We start from the raw sequence: 17747 nt of genomic DNA, 5'->3' as shown, positions 1-17747 counted from the left end.
TTTTCTCAAGCCAGTTATATCACTACATGCTCAAGTCCTGAATCATCTACGGAATTAGTGGACTCAGGTTTACTGGATACACACAGAAGAGCAGCCCTGACTTCTGCCTACAGCTTGAGTTTCACACATACAATTTAATTAAATACTCCTCTTATATTAAAGTCCTGTAGCTTCTGTTACAGTGATGTCTGCAATACAGGTATACCAATATTACATATGATAATGCTGCACAAATGTAAGATGCAATAAAAATTCTAGGAAATCCACAGCTCTGCTGAAAATATTAGTGTTACTTGAACATTTTAATTGTGAATACTTCCACAAAAGAACAATTTACAGATGGATTTCCATCTTGTTGACCTATCTAGTTACACAATGATAACTGAAAATATCTATTTGCACGTAACATCTGTTAGGTATCTTCAGAAAATTAGAATCTTAAGTTCTCAGTGTAGACAGCAATAGATTGTGTAAGAGATAGAAGAGGAATTTTTTTGACTGACTGACAATACATGCCATACTGTCCTTGCTCTGAAATGATTTAATATAATTTAGATAAAGCATTTCCAGGAAAAAAATGAGGAGAAAAAAGGCCAGAACCCGAAGCTGCCATGAAATGGATGTTCACATTTATAATGATTGTCGTTAGGACCCATTAATCTCATCACTGGAACTAGAAACATAAAGGATATTGATAGGCCTTGTCATTAAAAAAACTTCCTTGTTTAATGGTTTATCAAAAGGTTAATTTGTAGGTTAGTGTCTGAAACCCAATTCTAATGAGTGTATGTTTTATACAAGTACAGGAAACAGTAAGCTGTAAGTGGCTGAGACTTCACATTTGTGTTTAACACTCCTGCTCCCTACTTTAACCAAAATTTAACTAAACCAGATAAGCCATCATTAGAATGGGTTTCAGCACTGCTTCTGGATGGAGTATCAACCTTGATCAACTACATTTACGTGAATCTCCTGGCTAATCAGAAAATATGGGAACTGTATGCTTCATGAAAGTTTTATGTGAAAAATTTTGCTGTATATTTTTTCCAACAAAAATAATTCTTGTATTTGGAATATTTTGTGGCACATTTAATGCCTAGTCTGAAGCTTATATTAGCAGGACTTTCTTGTTATCGACTTGTTAGTTGATATTAATCTTAAAAATTAAGATGCGTATGTTCAATTTCACAAAGAGCATATCTGATTCAGTGCCACGGATTTCTGCTCCAAAAAAATAAGTAACACACAAAGCTTAAACACTGCTACCATTCCATACAGATTCAAACATAATAAAATAGAATTCAGCACTTGGAGTGGGGATTTCCAATTGATTCTTTCTTATCTTCTCCCCCTTATATATGTGCATATTTTGTAGTGCCTATATTCTTCCTTTTAGGTTTTACCCATTTGTTCACTGATATAACTTTGAGCTTTGACTTGACCTTTGCAAACTGAAATTTTGTCTCTCTTCATACCTGTTATATGGCCAAATTACTTAATTTGTTTGTTTATTATGCACTATGTTTTATATGACTAATTCAAAATAATCTAAATAAATTCTTCTAAATAACAACAAAATGACAATCATGGCATTCACGCAATGTGCAAAAAAGAAAGCAGCAGTGTGAATGAAAGTAGTTGTTAATTTTCCATAAGAATGAGGAATACCATATCTGAATTTTTTTAAAAAAGTATTTTTGTGTTATCATTTGTGTATTCTATTATTCTTAATTTATCTGTCAGTTGGCTTTAAATAAAAGGCAGTTCTTTTGCTTTTAATTTCTCTTGGCAAAGACTACAGTTTTGGAAGATTTTTAATAATGAAAATAGTTTAGTACATGAATAAGACAAGAATTTTTAAACTAGTTGTCAAGCTGGTAACTAGTTGGCAATGTGAAATTCACATGTAATTTTATATTGGTTTATAGTATGTCAGTATGTTTTTAGAGGAAAAGGAGAGCTTCATTGTGCTATAAAAAATCCCAAACAAACCAACCCAAAATTCTAATTTGCAGTATAAAGTGGCAATTATATGTTAGATTTTTGACCTCACTGGATCAGAGTCAGCCTAAAGCAGAGTGATCTTTGGATCTTAACCTCCTAAATAGTGCAGGAAAGAAGGGAGTGGCATGATGTTGTAGTGAAGTGCTTTTGATTCTTAAAAATGTTAGTACTTTATTTCTTTTGTAAACTGTGATTTGCCTACAGTCTCAAATCAAGTAACATGCAGAGACAGGAACTTCACTGATGCATCTACATGCATAGCCATACCATTTTCTAATCCTTTAATTAGCCACAAAGTTGAATTATTCCGGTAGGCATTTTTATATTTCAAATACATGTTATCTTACATAACAGACTCATGTAAATATTTTTGACTACGCATAGTGATGTGATGCTTTAAATCTCTGTTTCACAACAACTGGCTTGAAGATTCTTCATGAACATTTCTAAGAGTTTATGAAAGACAGCTGCAGAAGGGAAGCCTCCTGTTATTTGTCTTAAATTTGCTGTGAAAGATTCTGTGCAGTTGTTTGAGGAGCTACATCTATGAACTATAAAAGTGCTGAGACAACAACATTTTCTGTGTGACAGATAAAGGATTTTTCTTTAAATTTTAGTAAAATTTTGTAGATGATGCAGTGTAGCTATGCTTGGAATTGTAGCTGGCACAGAAGTGGGTTGTACTGCCAATGTATTGTAGTAATGGTGAACCTCTTATAATTTGCTGAGAAGATAAATTGACAATAGAGAAGAAGCAGAAGACAGGAGTAAGCAACAATTTTCTGCCAGTTGCCATTATAAATTTTGTCAGCTTGCAAATCTGATTTCTGGGAACAATCTCATAGAAATCATGAGCTATAAGGATCTCATTTTAGGACCTGTAAATTTACTTGGAATTCAGAAGATAAGTACTTAGAATCATCTTAAATACAATTCATAGTTGCCAAGGATAGAAACGTTACTGAATAATTGACTTGATAGGTAAAGCAAATTCAATACTGTCTATTTAAAAAAATAAAACTAGCTTATTATTTAAATGGCTAGAGTGATGCATCATGGATGGAGAAAAAATGTTTTTGAAAATTAGGTATCTGTTTTGTAGTTGCAGGTAGTGCCCTACGTAATCTTAGGGTTTTTTTTCTCCTTACCTTGAACATGAAAGTCAGAGGGCATGATCCTTTTCCTGGTATCCAGAGTAATGTTCTGCCTTAACCCATGGCTTGACTGGGATAGACACAGTCTTTTTCTAGTCTTAAGTGTCATGTACTTGCATCATGATAGTGCTGTGTCTGACCAATAATGTAAATATGTGTTTCCTGGATTAGTGCTGACTTGTATTACAACACTTGGTCATGCAGAGTGCAAACTCTTGTCTTTTCATGTTTGTAACATACTATTACTTGGTAAATAAGAAGTCCCATAGAAGGCTTGTCACTGAATATGTGCTTGCCAAAAAAACCATCCAGGTTTTCACAGGAGACCTGTATAAAAGCTTTATGAAAAATCTGCTGAATTTTTGGCCCTGATCTTTTGAAAATCTTTTAGTAGTAATTTTTATGTGTTTGTTTTAATTCAGGCTCTCTGGAATGAATATACCTCCTCCTGTTATCAGCAACAAAAACTGGCTCAGACTACATTTTGTAACAGACAGCAATCATCGATACCGTGGATTTAGTACTCACTACCAAGGTACATTTAATAAAATACATTTTTTGTTGGGGTTTCTTTTGTTAATAAAAAAAAGGCCGTGCAGGTGTAGAGGAAATGGGAAGGACCATTAAAAAAATCCTACTAAAGGTATAGTTTGTGTTTCATAAATGATATATTCAGCTGTGTGACCTGATAAAATCGTTGCAGTAGGTAAGAGTATGAATAATGTATTATTTAGTTTATCTAAGCACATTTTTAAAAACATTTATAAAAATTTCACTTTCCTGATATACTTAGCTTTTAAAATTATTCTAATATTCTGAAATATAACAGAATGTAACAGAATATAGCAGAATGTAACAGAGAAATAACATCTTTTATCATTAAAATGTGTATTGCCTTTGTGGTTATATGTCATGTTTGTAAAACAGTGAGTAAGTTTCTGTTCAGTAATGTAGCATTTCATCAATATTATCTCTTATTACCTATGTCTGTGATTCTATGACTGCATTGGGCTATTAAAGGTTTAATTAACCTATAGGATTCTTATCCACTGTTTTAATGAACAAGCATACTTTTTAGCAAGAATGAAAGCATCAGAAGCATTAACTTGGGAATGTCACCATTTGGAGCAAGGTCATTGGACAATGGATCTTCAGGGAACAGTAACCTCTTTGTGGTTTTGTGCTTTCCCATTTATCTGATAAAAAAAATGGCGTTCTGAATGAGTTTTAGTTCAGGAATTTGTGTTACATGTCTCTCTACAAAATGTAGCAGAGGAAGAGTTTAGCCACATAAGATGTTTGCAGAATCTGACAATCAACTAATATAACAATTGCAACAAAAGACTAGGACTAATTATTTTATGTAATTGAACTTTTATTATAGGAAACATCTTATAACTGTGTGATTGCTTCAGATAACATTCTGTACAAGAACAAAGAGAATTTGATTAATATTTCAGCAAATACTGCATCTCTCTATTTAGACTTCCTGATTTCATATATATTCTGGAATGTGTATTCTGAGTGAATTTAGGTAACAGGAGCTTTTCTACTGTAGCTCCATGGCTGCTATAACTGCTTACAAAAGGCACTGACTCATTTTGTGCATGGTATCATTCTATACTCAATAGGATAAACCACACTTTTGACTGGGAAATTGCCAGTTTATGAGACTGTTAAAAGATACAAAGTAGAAACTTTCTCTGCTAGATCCTACCATACCCTTGAGACATTACCAACTATTTTTATGTTTCTGTGAAGTAATTCAAATTGTTGAGATTTCATTTTTGAACTACTGAGAAAAGGAAAACAAACTATGTCTCAGGTGACACACACACTTGCATTCTCACCAAAAGTGGGAGGTAATAGATAATGAAAGAGAATATACTCTTATTTATTTTCAAAATTTGTATTCTTCAAGTTACATGAGGTTAGTAGGTATGGGAGAATTGAATATACTGTATGTCTCCTTTTTCTCTTTACCACCTGAGTGTGTAGTGTTTACATTATGGAGTTTTCCCTTTTTTTTTGTTTGCTCATTCCAGTTTTAGTGGTATATTGCTGAGTGTATGTTAAAGTGCACTCTGCTAAGTTGTGAGATGCTTCAGTGGTCCACCATGTGTAAAATGAAGAAAATATCTTTTAAAAGTCTTTGAAGAAAAGTAGGCATTAAATATTTTCAGCATGGAAAAACATCAGATGCACATACTTAAGCAGATACTGTCATTAAAATTAAGCTTGATAGTAGAAAATGAAGAAATGACTGTTGGGTAATAGGAAGGAGTGGTTTCTGAGTGTACAGTAGGCCAGAGGAGACAGTGTGAGGAAATTAAATAAACATATTAAAAATATTTCATACCTATAGGAAAAAAAGTATACCACAAAAAATTTCAGTTTTTTAAGAACTGAAATTTTTATTTTTTCAGATGGAGACAACTTTAAGCCTTTTTGTAAAGCCCATTTTCAAACAGTAATTTCACTGTTGTCGTCACATGAGTTGTCACTGAAGTAGATAACTGATAAAAATTTCAAAAAAAACCAGTGTTCCAAAGAGCCATTTAGTTCAGATACATATGGCTGGTTGTCTTTTCAGGAGTTTATTTCTGCATCACTTCTGAGAGAGTGTCTGTTAATCCTTTCAATAGCCTTTATTATCACTGTACTATACTGTTGTAAAACCTGTCTTTTCCCCATGTTTAATTAACATAGATACTACTGCAACTTCTTTCTGACTACCACCCTTGGAATTTACTCTTTCCTACATAGTGCCACTATAACCAGAATTAGTAATTTCTTACCACTTCATTTACTTTAGCTTTCTTTATTCTATTGTTTCATCTTTCAAAGGAGGCAGACTCCAAGTTCTGAACTTCAGAACACTGCATAATTCTTACTCCATCACTGTTTGGCACTTCACTATACTTTTCACCTATTTACTCCCTTGGCTTGCTGGGTTTGTTTGCCCAGCTCAGCATTTGTGCTGGTGTACTTGGGTAGTGGTTTGGCCCAGTGTAACAGCAGAGCACTCCCACAGCCACTCCAACCCCACAGCAGACCCGGCCAGAAGAAATGGGAAGAACAAGAGTGAGAAAACTCATGGGTTGAAAGGAAGGCAGGGAGAATCACTCATCAACTACTATCCCAGGCAAAACAGTCTTAGTTTAAAATGTGTAGTGTCTAAAAATAGTTGGTCTTTTTTGCTCCATCCAGTTGCAGTCCCTGTAAATATTCCTTTTGTTTGCTGCTTTCTGCTGGCTACATTTTGCACTCCATCACTTATGTCTGAATCCATAATATTATCTAAGTAGACAGAAGGGATTTGGTTAGCTTCACAGCTTCTACTCTGCAAGCTGGTGCGTAGAAACTTCAGTATTTCTATGTCAAGCCTACTCAGACTCTGAAAGGGCTTTTGGAAAAGAATACTTACTTTTCTGATAGTTAAACGTTACTTTAATAATCTGTAACTTTGATACCTTTTGAGGTCTAGCATCCTCTCTCCCTCCCTCCCTCCCCCTGCCTTTAAAGCTCTGAAAGATTTCAGCAGTAACCCCATACTTACTATTTATTTCATTTGTGAAACCCATTTCTTAGCAGGTACAAACTAATATTATGTATTTCATATTAAATTGATTTAGTTGATGAACACATTCGCCTTCCATTAAGAATCTTTACTAATAGGAAAATAGAGATCAAGAGATGAAATAATTCCATGAGCTTTTCAGAACAGGATAAAGCATAACTGTCATACTGATCTTGAAAAGGCATGCAAATATTTACTCTGCTTAGTTCTTGAAAGCCAACTATGTAGAGCTGGTTAGAAAAATGTCAACACTTTCGATGTGTGTTGCAGTATGGAGAAAATTGACACTGAAAAGTTTTCTCTTTCTCTGCTTGATTTTCCATTGTTCTTTTCCTTCTATTTTTGTCATTTGGTGTATGAGTAGAAATCTATCTTCATTAGGAAATAATTTATAGAGTTAGACTTTTCTATGATTTTTTTCTTGCTTTTGCTTTGAGAGAGAATTGGCAATCAGATTAAAAAAAAAAAAAAAAAAAGTAGTATTAAGCTAGGGAAGGTAGGGAAGGGTAAAAATGTCTTTAGCACTTCATTTCAGAACATCTAACAACTTAAATAGGATTTGTCATTTATTGATCATCTCAAAAGCTGTTATAATGAACACTACCTGGTACTACTACTGGAAGAGTCAGGAGTCCTAAAGAAGTCTCAGATGAGGTTCACTTCAAAGACACTCCTCAAGTGTAGATGTCTCTGTATTGTAACCTGTATGTTTAGACACCTATAGGAACACAGTTCAGCTGTACATCACTATATGTGCAGTGATGTATGAATGATAAGGATTTGATGGATGGACCACTAGAAAAGAGGGAAAAACACCTAAAATGATAGCAAACAGCATATAGACAGCTGCTTTGCCCTGTCCAACATATGTACAAATTAATCAAAACACTGCAGTTTTCCATTTATTATACTTTTTACACCTAGTGTAACTATAGATACTCAGATATAAATGTCTTAGTCTTGAGTTCAGTCTCCCGTAATGTGACTGTGCATTTACTCAAATAGCTTTTTACTACTGGTGTAAATAAGTTACTGTTTGCTTTGGTAGCTTGACAGATTTTTTTTACTTTGGGCAAATCTTTAGTTTTCTGCATTTTGTTGACTCTTCTCCATTTAAAAATATTTATGTTCAGAGTTCTTCCAATTACAGGTTTTAACCACATCACTGTTGATGGTTAATTTAGTTCAGACACGTTAGACATTCAGAAAAGTCTGTTTGTAAAATTCTAAGTAATTATTTTCTACTTCAAGTGAGATCATAATTAATTTTAAAAGTCAGTAGAATTAATGTTAAATATGAGAACATGGTATTTGTGCTGATGTTTGAATTGATTGTCATTCTGAAATATTAAGTGTTGCAGTAAAGAGTTCTTCCTTTGTTTTTAACAGATGTGTCTTACTGATTTGATACTTCTAGTGAAGAAAATCCTCTGTTATTGTAGGTGCATTCAAACATTCTAATGTGTTTGCTTCATTTACTGTTCTACACAGTTGTGTTCACTGTTTACAAAAGAGCAAATGATAATGTTCTGTATACTACTGACTTAGTCATTCCATCCTCTCTAGAAGAGAAAAAAATGTACTGAATTACACTTTACTTCAGAGCAAATAATACTTAAAAAGATTTAAGCGCTTTCCTTACTTAGGTCAGTTTTGTTGATAGTTCAAGAATTTATAGATTGAAATGAAAAAAGGAGGAAAATGGGATTTTGAATCTATAGGAAATATGAACAGTCATGGTTTATGGAAAGGAAAAAAATATTCTAAAATCAGTGTTGTTTTAATGATCTTATTCATATGTGATAGTAAAGAATTATATAGTTATATATATGACACAGTTTTGGCCAATAACCAGGTGACAGATGCTCTCTGTTATCCCCCACTACCCTCCCAGAAGAAGATAAAGGGAATAAGGGACAGAGATTTTAAGGCTGGAAAAAAACCCCAGCAACCTAGAATAAGTTTAATGAAATAAGAAACAGCAGTAATAATGATGATGAATTACATACAGATATGTAAATAAAGAAGTCAAACTGCTCAGCTGGTAGACCAGGAGAATCACAAACTGCACTCTGCAGCAGATGAGGGTGCCTAAGTCCAGGCTCCCAGTGAGAGTCCACAGAAGCCTTGGAGCAACTGGGGCAGTCCTGCTGAGGGAGGCAGGAGAAGGCAACTTGTCCACTTGTCCTGGTGATTGATGTTGTTCTTCAGCAGGAGAACAAAATGTAGGAGTAGCACAGGGATATTTAGCAAACAAACAGCAGTCCAACTGGCACAATGCAGGAAGGCCAGGCAAGAGCTTACTTAGGACCCATTTTGTACTGAGCACCACCGGAAGGAACAGTGTGATTGGCCCACCTCACCCCCTCTCTCCTCTTCATAGCCAGCTTGATAAGATCAAAACATCAATATTTTAACCTCTGTATCTATGTGCTTCATGATGGTCAAACAGTGTAATATTGTACTGACGTTCATGTCAAGATAGAACAACTGGGGGAAATACCTGGAATAAAATACTTGTTGGCATTCAGAATATTTAGTGGTATTGAGACAGAGTATGTTGGAAAACTTTTTCCTCCCTTTAAAAAATGGTAACATCCAAATTCTCTCATAATATATTTCAACTCTTTCATTAAGTGACTTATTTTTTTCTCTGTTCAGAAGTATTTTACCATAGTCAAAGTGATTTAGTTTTTTAATAGCTTTGGCCACTAGGAAGTTATTGGACACCAAATGGAAAAAATCTAAAAGTGATCTAACTTTGGAAATCAGTCAGTGTGTTCAGGCATATTAAAATTATTTCTACTGCATGATTGACACTAATTTCCTTTCCTTTATCTCCCTTCACCCAGCATTTTCAACTTTTTTTTCATACTAGAAGGTAATTTCATTTTGGACATCTTATTTTTTTGATAGTGTTAGGGGACATCAGTGCATTGGAAGAGCAATGTTGATAAGAATACAACAGCCAGATGTAGAAAACTACATAATGAAGTAATGAATATAGGTTTTTCTTGTGTCTTACTTCACACTCATGTACTTTCTAATCAAACTGAATACATGATTATGCAGAATTATCTCTTCTCTCTGTTTCTTCTCTTTGGCCTAAAGATGGAATTGTTTATTTTTCGCTTTAGACCACTTACATTTTTGATAGAAACTGTATCCTTATGTCCTTGAAGATAAAGGAGTAATTGTTAGGCTTCAAATTTAATTGTATAAACTGGATAGTTATGTGTTGAGGCATAAAAAATGTTTTGCTCTTGTAAATGTTTCTCCCTCCATTTTTATTTGTGAAGACTCTATTGACACCATATTCATGAAGAGTAATGTGCTGAATAGTTTCCTGCCTAAGGGTAGGACAGTTGTTCTTTTTTCAGTAGAAAAATTAGGTCAAAAATTCTGGTCTGGAATATGAACATGGAAGTTACTCATGCAAGAGATTGTGTCAGAAGTTGTTTCTTACTGTTAAATAAAATACTAATTTTTTTACTAATTCCCAGAAAAAAAAAAAAGTTTACTAATAAGGAATAAAAGTATTTTTAGAACTACCTTTTCAGTTTCCACCTACAGTTTGTCTACCTTGGTTTCAGACCTTGTATCTTTTTTTTTACTTCAAAGTATGAGCTGATTTATTTGTGCACTATATCAGCTGTGGTACCAGAAAGCTGAATTTAACTTGTTTTTCCATTCACAGACACATGGAAATTCTTCTTTTTAATAGAGTGTTTTCACTTCAGTGTAGCAGAGGCAATAAACCTTGCATACTAGTGAACATTATTTGTTAATCTTTCAAATCACTAACTAGTACCAAAGAGATTCCCAGTTATGTAATTGCTTCAGATCTTCATTATGTCAGCTTGCAGTACAATTTGTATTTGAAAGAAAACATGATAAAAGCCCTCAGAGAACCACACTGGTCAGACCTTCTTTGTTCCTAAGTTTGAAAATTGCCAAATAACAGTAGAATAGAAGTGTGATTAGTGGAGTACTTGTATCATTTCCTAAAAGTAATATTTTGTTGTTAGTTTTTTAAAAATGTTTTCCTTTCTTAGTTCTATAGAGGTCAATGTGTTTTTTTCTTGTCTGAATCCCCTATCAGTATTAATGTTAAATTTTACCTTTTCAGAGAGTGAAACTACCCAGTTCACAATGTTTTATGCATTTTCAATTCCAGCGTTATTTTCTTTCAGAAAGCTTATACATTCTGGGGCTATTAACATGACTTGTGCCTATATTTGAATAACAGTACTTCAGCTTTGTCCATGAATGGTGAGATGTTTGCATCTGACCTATAGAGATTGAGAACTGGGAGTAGGGTAGAATAAAAAAGGAAGGACAAAAGCAAAGAATTGTGTCAAGAAACTTAGAAAATGAGCTGAGAGTTCTTAATAGGAAGGAATATGTAGGAAAAAGACAGACATCCAAGAGTGAGGAATTGTGAGGAAGACATTTAAGTTAGAGGAATGGCAGTAGTAAGGACATTGAAGCTGAAAGGAAACTGTTGAATAGTTATTGGGTAAGAAACACTCTTATACAAGGCATAATATGGTTGGAATCTATGTTTATGTTAGTTGAGAGAAATTGTCTTGAACAGGTGGCCGTGACAAACTATAGAAGGTAAAAAATAAGAGGGCATGTGTGCAGAGAGATGATCAAAAATTATTCAGCTGAAGTCATCAAACTCCACAGCTGTGAATATATTTTTTCCTGCCATAAAGTCACTGAAACTTTTCAGAAAAGTCTGCATCAGCAAGGCATTTTTCTGCACTGTATGGAGTGGACTGAGAATCTGTTAAAAATAGGGTCATGCAAAGTTCATTGTATTTCTTTTCTGGTATAATTTTGAAGAACAAGGTTATTTGTGAATGACATAAAAAATATAGGTTACCCTAAGAAGTAGCTTAGATATCATAAAATGATAGGGTAACTCAGATTGGAAGGGAACCCCCTACTCAAAAGAAGCTGGGCATTGACACAAGGGCAGGTTTGCCCAGGGTTTTTTCCAGGGATGGGGACTGCATAATGTCTTCAGGCAATCTGTTCAAAGCTTGACTGTTCTCATGGGGTAAAGGTTTCTCCTTATACCTGCTTGGAACTTAACCTGGTGTCTGCTTGGAACTTGCATTGGAAAGCTCCTTTTAGGCCTTTCTGAAGCTCCCTTTTCTGGACTGAACCAATCCAGCTTCCACAGCCTCTCCTCAGAGGGCAAATGCTCCAGTCCTTACCTTCTTGGAAACTGCCGAACTCACTCCAGTTTATCAGTTTCTTGCCGGGAGTTTTTCAGTTTCTTCCTTTTGGAGAACTAAAAAGTGCTAAACATCGGTGGGGATAATCCCTTCCATCCATGTATCAGCAGTATTTCTGTTCATACAGTTCAGGATGCTTTTGCAAGGGCACACTGCTGATAGATATTTGTCTTGCTGTCTGACAGGATATGGAGGGCCTTTACAGCAGAGGTGCTCCCCAGACCACCCTTGCTTACTTACATCAGCTTGCTTTTGGCTCACTCCTCCAAAGTGCCTTAAGTCTCTCTGGATGACAAGCTTGCTTACAAACATATTTGTTGTGTATTCCCCCCAGTTTATTGTAATCTTCAAGCCTAATCAGAGTCCACTGCATAGCATCCTGCTGATCACTGCCAAAGCTATTAAAGAAGACAGGTTTCAGAATGAAGTCCTGCAGTGCTACACTTACTAGTTGTCCAAGAAGAGGATAACCTGTTAACCACAACCTGTGACCCTTGCTGTGTAACCAGGACCTGTGCTGGGTTACTTGCTTTCCTCAGTCCTCTTGGGATCTTGAATTCCTTTCTATGGCATTTCAGCTTCATTTCTATGACCTGCTATTTCTCCTTTCTTTCAAGTAGCCTACCCTAGTATTAATCCTTGTTTCTGTCATTTGTTCTTTCTTTTTCTTTTTGTTTGCCTGTGTTTTTTTGTTTTGTTTTGTTTTGTTTTTTCTTTGTTGTTATTTTGTTTCTCTTGCTCTTGTTCTTTTTGGTTCAACAATACTTCTTTAGTTTTCTTCATATTCTGTTGATATGCAGAATACTACTTCTAATGTAGTTTTGTATGATTATAGTGGATTTATTTTATATGGACATCACTTTTGAGAAGAAAGGAAAGTATATATATGCAACAAATTATAAAATGAAAATAATTCGTCAAGCATTTCAAGTCAATGTGTTCTCATTTGCAAGCATTCATTTGTGTTAAAGCTTGGTTTTGGTGTTGTTTTGGTTTTTTTTTTGGTAAAAGTTATATGTCTTTTAAAAAATATTTTCTCTCTGATGTTAAAACAACTGAAAGAGCAGTATCTTTATGTGTGACCTGAGTTGGTTATTTTCATATTTCTTCTCTGTTAAGCAGATGCATTTTACTGAAGAAAAATCTATAGTTTTATGTCCTGAATTTAGCGGAGGGAAGATGAATCATGTTAATGTGTTCAGCGCTTTTGCATCATAAAAAACTAGGAATGTTGATTTTACCTGGGAAGAAGTTCAGATTTTCAAATCTAATCAGTTTGATAAAATTAAGATACATAAATTTACCATATTTCAGTATCTACTTAAAAAATTTCAGGTGATCCTAAGTTCACTGGGAGAAGAACTTACATTGGAACATTAGAAATTTATGGAGACATTCAGTCATTTGTGAGAAATGACTTTCTTTCCTGCATCTCTGAAAATACCTGGTTGATGCTTAATTAATTGTTGGTTTCTGGCTGTTGTGGTATGTATCATACTGCAGCAGTTCATCTACATTTAAATCAATATAAAAAGATGGAGAGAGAAGAATGCAGGTAAAAAAAAACAAACCTTAAGAAATGGAGTAATGCTGAGAAGTGCCTTCTGGTACCAAAAATAAATAAAATTCAAATTATGAATCAATCCATACAAACTAGACACAACATGAAAACAAAAGGAAGTGACAAAGCACATACATTAGACTTCTTTTTAGACAGCTTTTGTAGTCTTTTCTAGTCAGATTAATCCAGGGATCACTGTCTGTTTGAACTAAAGTCTAGAAACTTGAGGTAACTTTTTTCAGTCATGTGTTTCTTTAAATTCATAGTTTTATTTCCTTGCTGAATATCTGAGAACAGAAAATCATTTTGTTCAGAAGAATGTTTTACATCGTAGAATCATAGAATGGTTTGGGTTGGAAGGGACCTTCAAGATCACCTTGTTCCAAACTCCTGCATGGGCAGGGACACCTCCCACTAGACCAGGTTGATCACAGCCAAATCCAGGGAGCCACAGCCAAATCACATCCACAACTTCCCTGAGCAGCCTTTTCTACTGTCTCAGCACCCTCACACTAATTCCCTCCTGATGTCTAACCTTAATCTACCATCTTCCAGCTCAAAACCACCCTCTTTTCCCTATCACTACATGTCCTTGTGAAAAGTCCCTCCTCAGTCTTCTTATATTCTCTATTCAGGTACTAGAAGGCCACTATAAGGTCTTCCCAGAGCCTTTTCTTCTGCAGGCTTCTCCCAGCTCTCTGCCTACCTTCATGGGAGTGGTGCTCCAGCCCTTATAGGATCTGCTTTTATTTCTCCAATGTATATTTGTGTTTCAGATTTCTTTCTCTTCTATTATTAGTTTATAAATCAACAGAAGCAAATATGTAATTTTATTTTTTAAGAGTAGAAACCCTGGAATTCATGAAGAATTAAAATAGAGACTTGTGAAAATAATAATGCTGGAATGCCATTTAAAAAGAAGTCAAATGAACTGTTATGTCTGTGCTAACTAGAAAATTCCTTTAACAGATCCAGAATACATTCTTCTAATTAGGTTTTTAACTTTATTGGAAAGTCTTGTAGGAATCAGATATTTGATGACAGAGAACATCAAAGAGAATAGTTACTTATTTTATTAGCAAAAGAATCCCCTTCTTAGTGGGATGCACTGGTCACTGCAAAGTTAGTTAACTATGGGAAAGTTTAAGTAAAAGTACTAAATAAGACTTGTCTGAAAATCCTTTGAACATCTGAAAGAATGCTGATGGAATATAGTGATTGCTTTTTTTGAAATGATATATAATTTTAGGCACCTCTTTTTTTTTTTTGTTTTTGTTTTTCCTTCAGACTGTCAACACTTCTTTCTCAATTACCCATGGCAAAAGGATAGAATAGCTTACTTCTTGCTGTTAACATACATAAAAAAATCCCACAATGACCTCATTAGCACTTTACTATAGTGAGTCCCATTTAGGGTCATTTAGGACATCTAGCTTTGTTTGTGAAGTCTGTATATGGATCATATGCATCACAAGGACTAACAGAGTCCTTCAAGCTGAATAATTTCCAGTTTTCTTCCAGTGCTGATATTACAAACGTGTACATTTAGAGGATAGTCATAAATGGGCCATACTCCTCCCAGTAGTCAGGATAGTTGAGCGGAGGGTTGACATCTGTAGGGTCATAGACAAGTTGGAGAAGTAGGACAGCAGGAATCTTATGAAACAAAACAAGGTCAAATACAAATTCCTGAACCTAGGTTGGAAGAAGCCCTGGCTGACAGCAAGGACCTCTGCTGGGAAGGGTTGTGTCAGATGGCAAACTGAGCATGACCCAGCAGGGTACGTTGGCAGCCAAGACAGCCAACAGCATCTTGGGTTATGTTAACAGGAATGTAGCCAGTAAATCAAAGAGATGGTTTATTGTCCTTTACTCAGCACTCTGGTGACCATGACTAGAATAATGCATCAAGTTTGGGTGCCATTAAAAAAAAGATAAGTTCTTTGCTGGAGCAAGTTCAGTGGAGGGCCATCAAGATTATTGGGATCTGGAGCACGTGCCCTGTGAGGAGAGGCTGAGGGAGATGGGCTTTTTCACCCCAGAGAAAAATTTAAAGCTAATGGCAGCTTCCAAATGTTTGCAAGGAGGTTATTGAAAAGACAGACCCAAGGTTTTCATGGTAGAGCATGGTGTGAGAATGAGAGAAAACTGGCAAAATTTGAAATGAGATCTTCAGGTCAGATACATAGAGAAACTTTTCTTCTGTGCTAGCAGTCATATGTTTGAGCAGCTAGTGCAACTGCCATCCTAGGGGTTTTCTCCAGACCCAACTGGGTAAAGCCATGAGCAACTGGTCTGACCTCATTCATGGCTGACCCTGCCTTAGGTTTTTGTGACAGGAGACCTCCTGAGGTCCATTTCACCCTGATATGTGATCCTGTGGATTAAAACAGTTTAATCCCCTTATGCTATGGATCAAACTCACTCTAGAGAATGTTCACTTTTTTCTGATCATTTTGACTCCCCATCATCTTGGCATTACTCACCAGATGACAAATAAATATTGTTAGAATGTTTGTTCCTAAGCTGTCTCTAAAATAAAAGCAAGGATAGAAAAACCTTTTAATACTTTTACTGAATACTTCTTTATGAATGAATTTCCTTTGCTGAATTTCAGACATTTAGTGTCAGGCTTCCAATTTTTGGCATGTTATACTGTGCCTGCTTTTAGTCTGTGGAATTACAGTATTTTCCTTGAAATGTCAGAAGCTGCAGTGCCATACTTCATGTCAAGGCTTTATTTTAACATGGATTTGCAATGGAAATAGTTTATTTCAGTTCAGCCTGTGGTTAATATCCAAAAGCATGGTAATTTGTAATTTCACACTGTCACTTTAATTTAGGGAATTAATCAATTAAAGTCCTTTCCTATTGAATCCTGCTAAAACATAATTCTGAGTCATATCTTGTAAGAAAGAATGGCAATTATATTAATTTTATGAAGAAGTTATGATCTTAAATCATGTGTTATTGCATGTTTACTAATCACTGATACTTTTTTTTGTGAAAGTTTGTGGAACTGGAAGAAATCACAATTCAGGTTCAAAAAGAGATAATAGCCACAGCTGACATCTATATCTTAATCTGGGCTTCAGCACAACATGTTAACATAGCATAGAGCTCAGGCTTCAAAACTGAGCATAAAATTTATGTTGCTCTGTCTGGAAGTAATTGATTGTGGCAAAAAGCCAATTTATTTCTAAAGTCAAGAGATATTCAAATTAAGTTCTATAACCAGAACTGCAGTTCTCTGATTCTGCTTTTCAGTGCATACAGACTTTCTTGTGATAAATGTGACTACTCTTTTTCTGTCAGATAGATTCTAAAAGTTACTAGATTTTAATTCAGTGTTGGCAGGTTATTTACATTTTAAATATCTGTACTGATTGAAGAGGGAAGATACGTTGTTGCAGCATTCCCTATTTTAAAAGGAATCTTTTCCAAGCGTTTTCTCTATATTAGACACCATTTTCTGCCTTTTTTTTTTTTTTTTTTTTTTTTTTTTTTTTTTTTTGCTGGTAAATGCTTCTGTAGAGTGGGCAAAGTTATTAATCATCTACTCAGATTATTTTATTTCCTCAGGGTTTACTTGTAAAAGTTGCTCCATTAGATCAAATTAATGAAAACTTCCATGATGTGTTTATCTGGGGTAAATTTCCTCTGCTGTCATGTTTACAACAGGAACCTTGTGTATACTTGCAGCATATTGCATACACAGAGTGTGTGCATCTAGCACAGATTCATAATCTATTTCTGGAGCTTTGTCTCAGTCAAATGTCAAAGGCTCTTGCCTCTTTCCTTTACTAAAAATGATCCTGGAATCAGGACAACCTCTACTCTTATATAAATAGAAAGTCTTATGGGTCTTCCATATGTTTGATCATCCCAAGTTTTAGCAGTTACAACACTTGAGTAGTGGTTCATTCAGAGTAGTTTTCTGAAATGAATTGCTCTGTACATCGTGACTTTGATCTCGTTCCACTTCTACATAGTTGGGAATTTTTATGTATAAATACTGTTTCAAATCTGCCCTCAAGAAAACAGTCTAAGGTCCTCAGTTTTTCCAATTTTAAATTTTTGTCCATGCACATGGATTCACTTACAAAAAGGTTGACTAATCTAGTAAATCTCAGTTTTAATCTGTGTTTGCCAGTTTCTCTTTCCTTGTGAATCAGTGTCCTGAGCAACAATTACTTTCT

General features: G+C 34.9%; 1 protein-coding gene across 1 annotated transcript in view; it reads left to right on the top strand.

The window, feature by feature from the left end:
- Positions 1 to 17747, top strand: part of CSMD3 (CUB and Sushi multiple domains 3) — a 552597-nt gene that overhangs the window by 191810 nt on the left and 343040 nt on the right. Inside the window, 1 exon segment of the mRNA XM_030444571.1 lies at positions 3581 to 3693. Within this exon segment, the coding sequence (XP_030300431.1) occupies positions 3581 to 3693 (113 nt within the window).

This window comes from Calypte anna, chromosome 2, assembly GCF_003957555.1.
Source record: "Calypte anna isolate BGI_N300 chromosome 2, bCalAnn1_v1.p, whole genome shotgun sequence".
NCBI lineage: Eukaryota > Metazoa > Chordata > Aves > Apodiformes > Trochilidae > Calypte > Calypte anna.
This window is presented reverse-complemented; position numbering and strand designations above follow the sequence as displayed.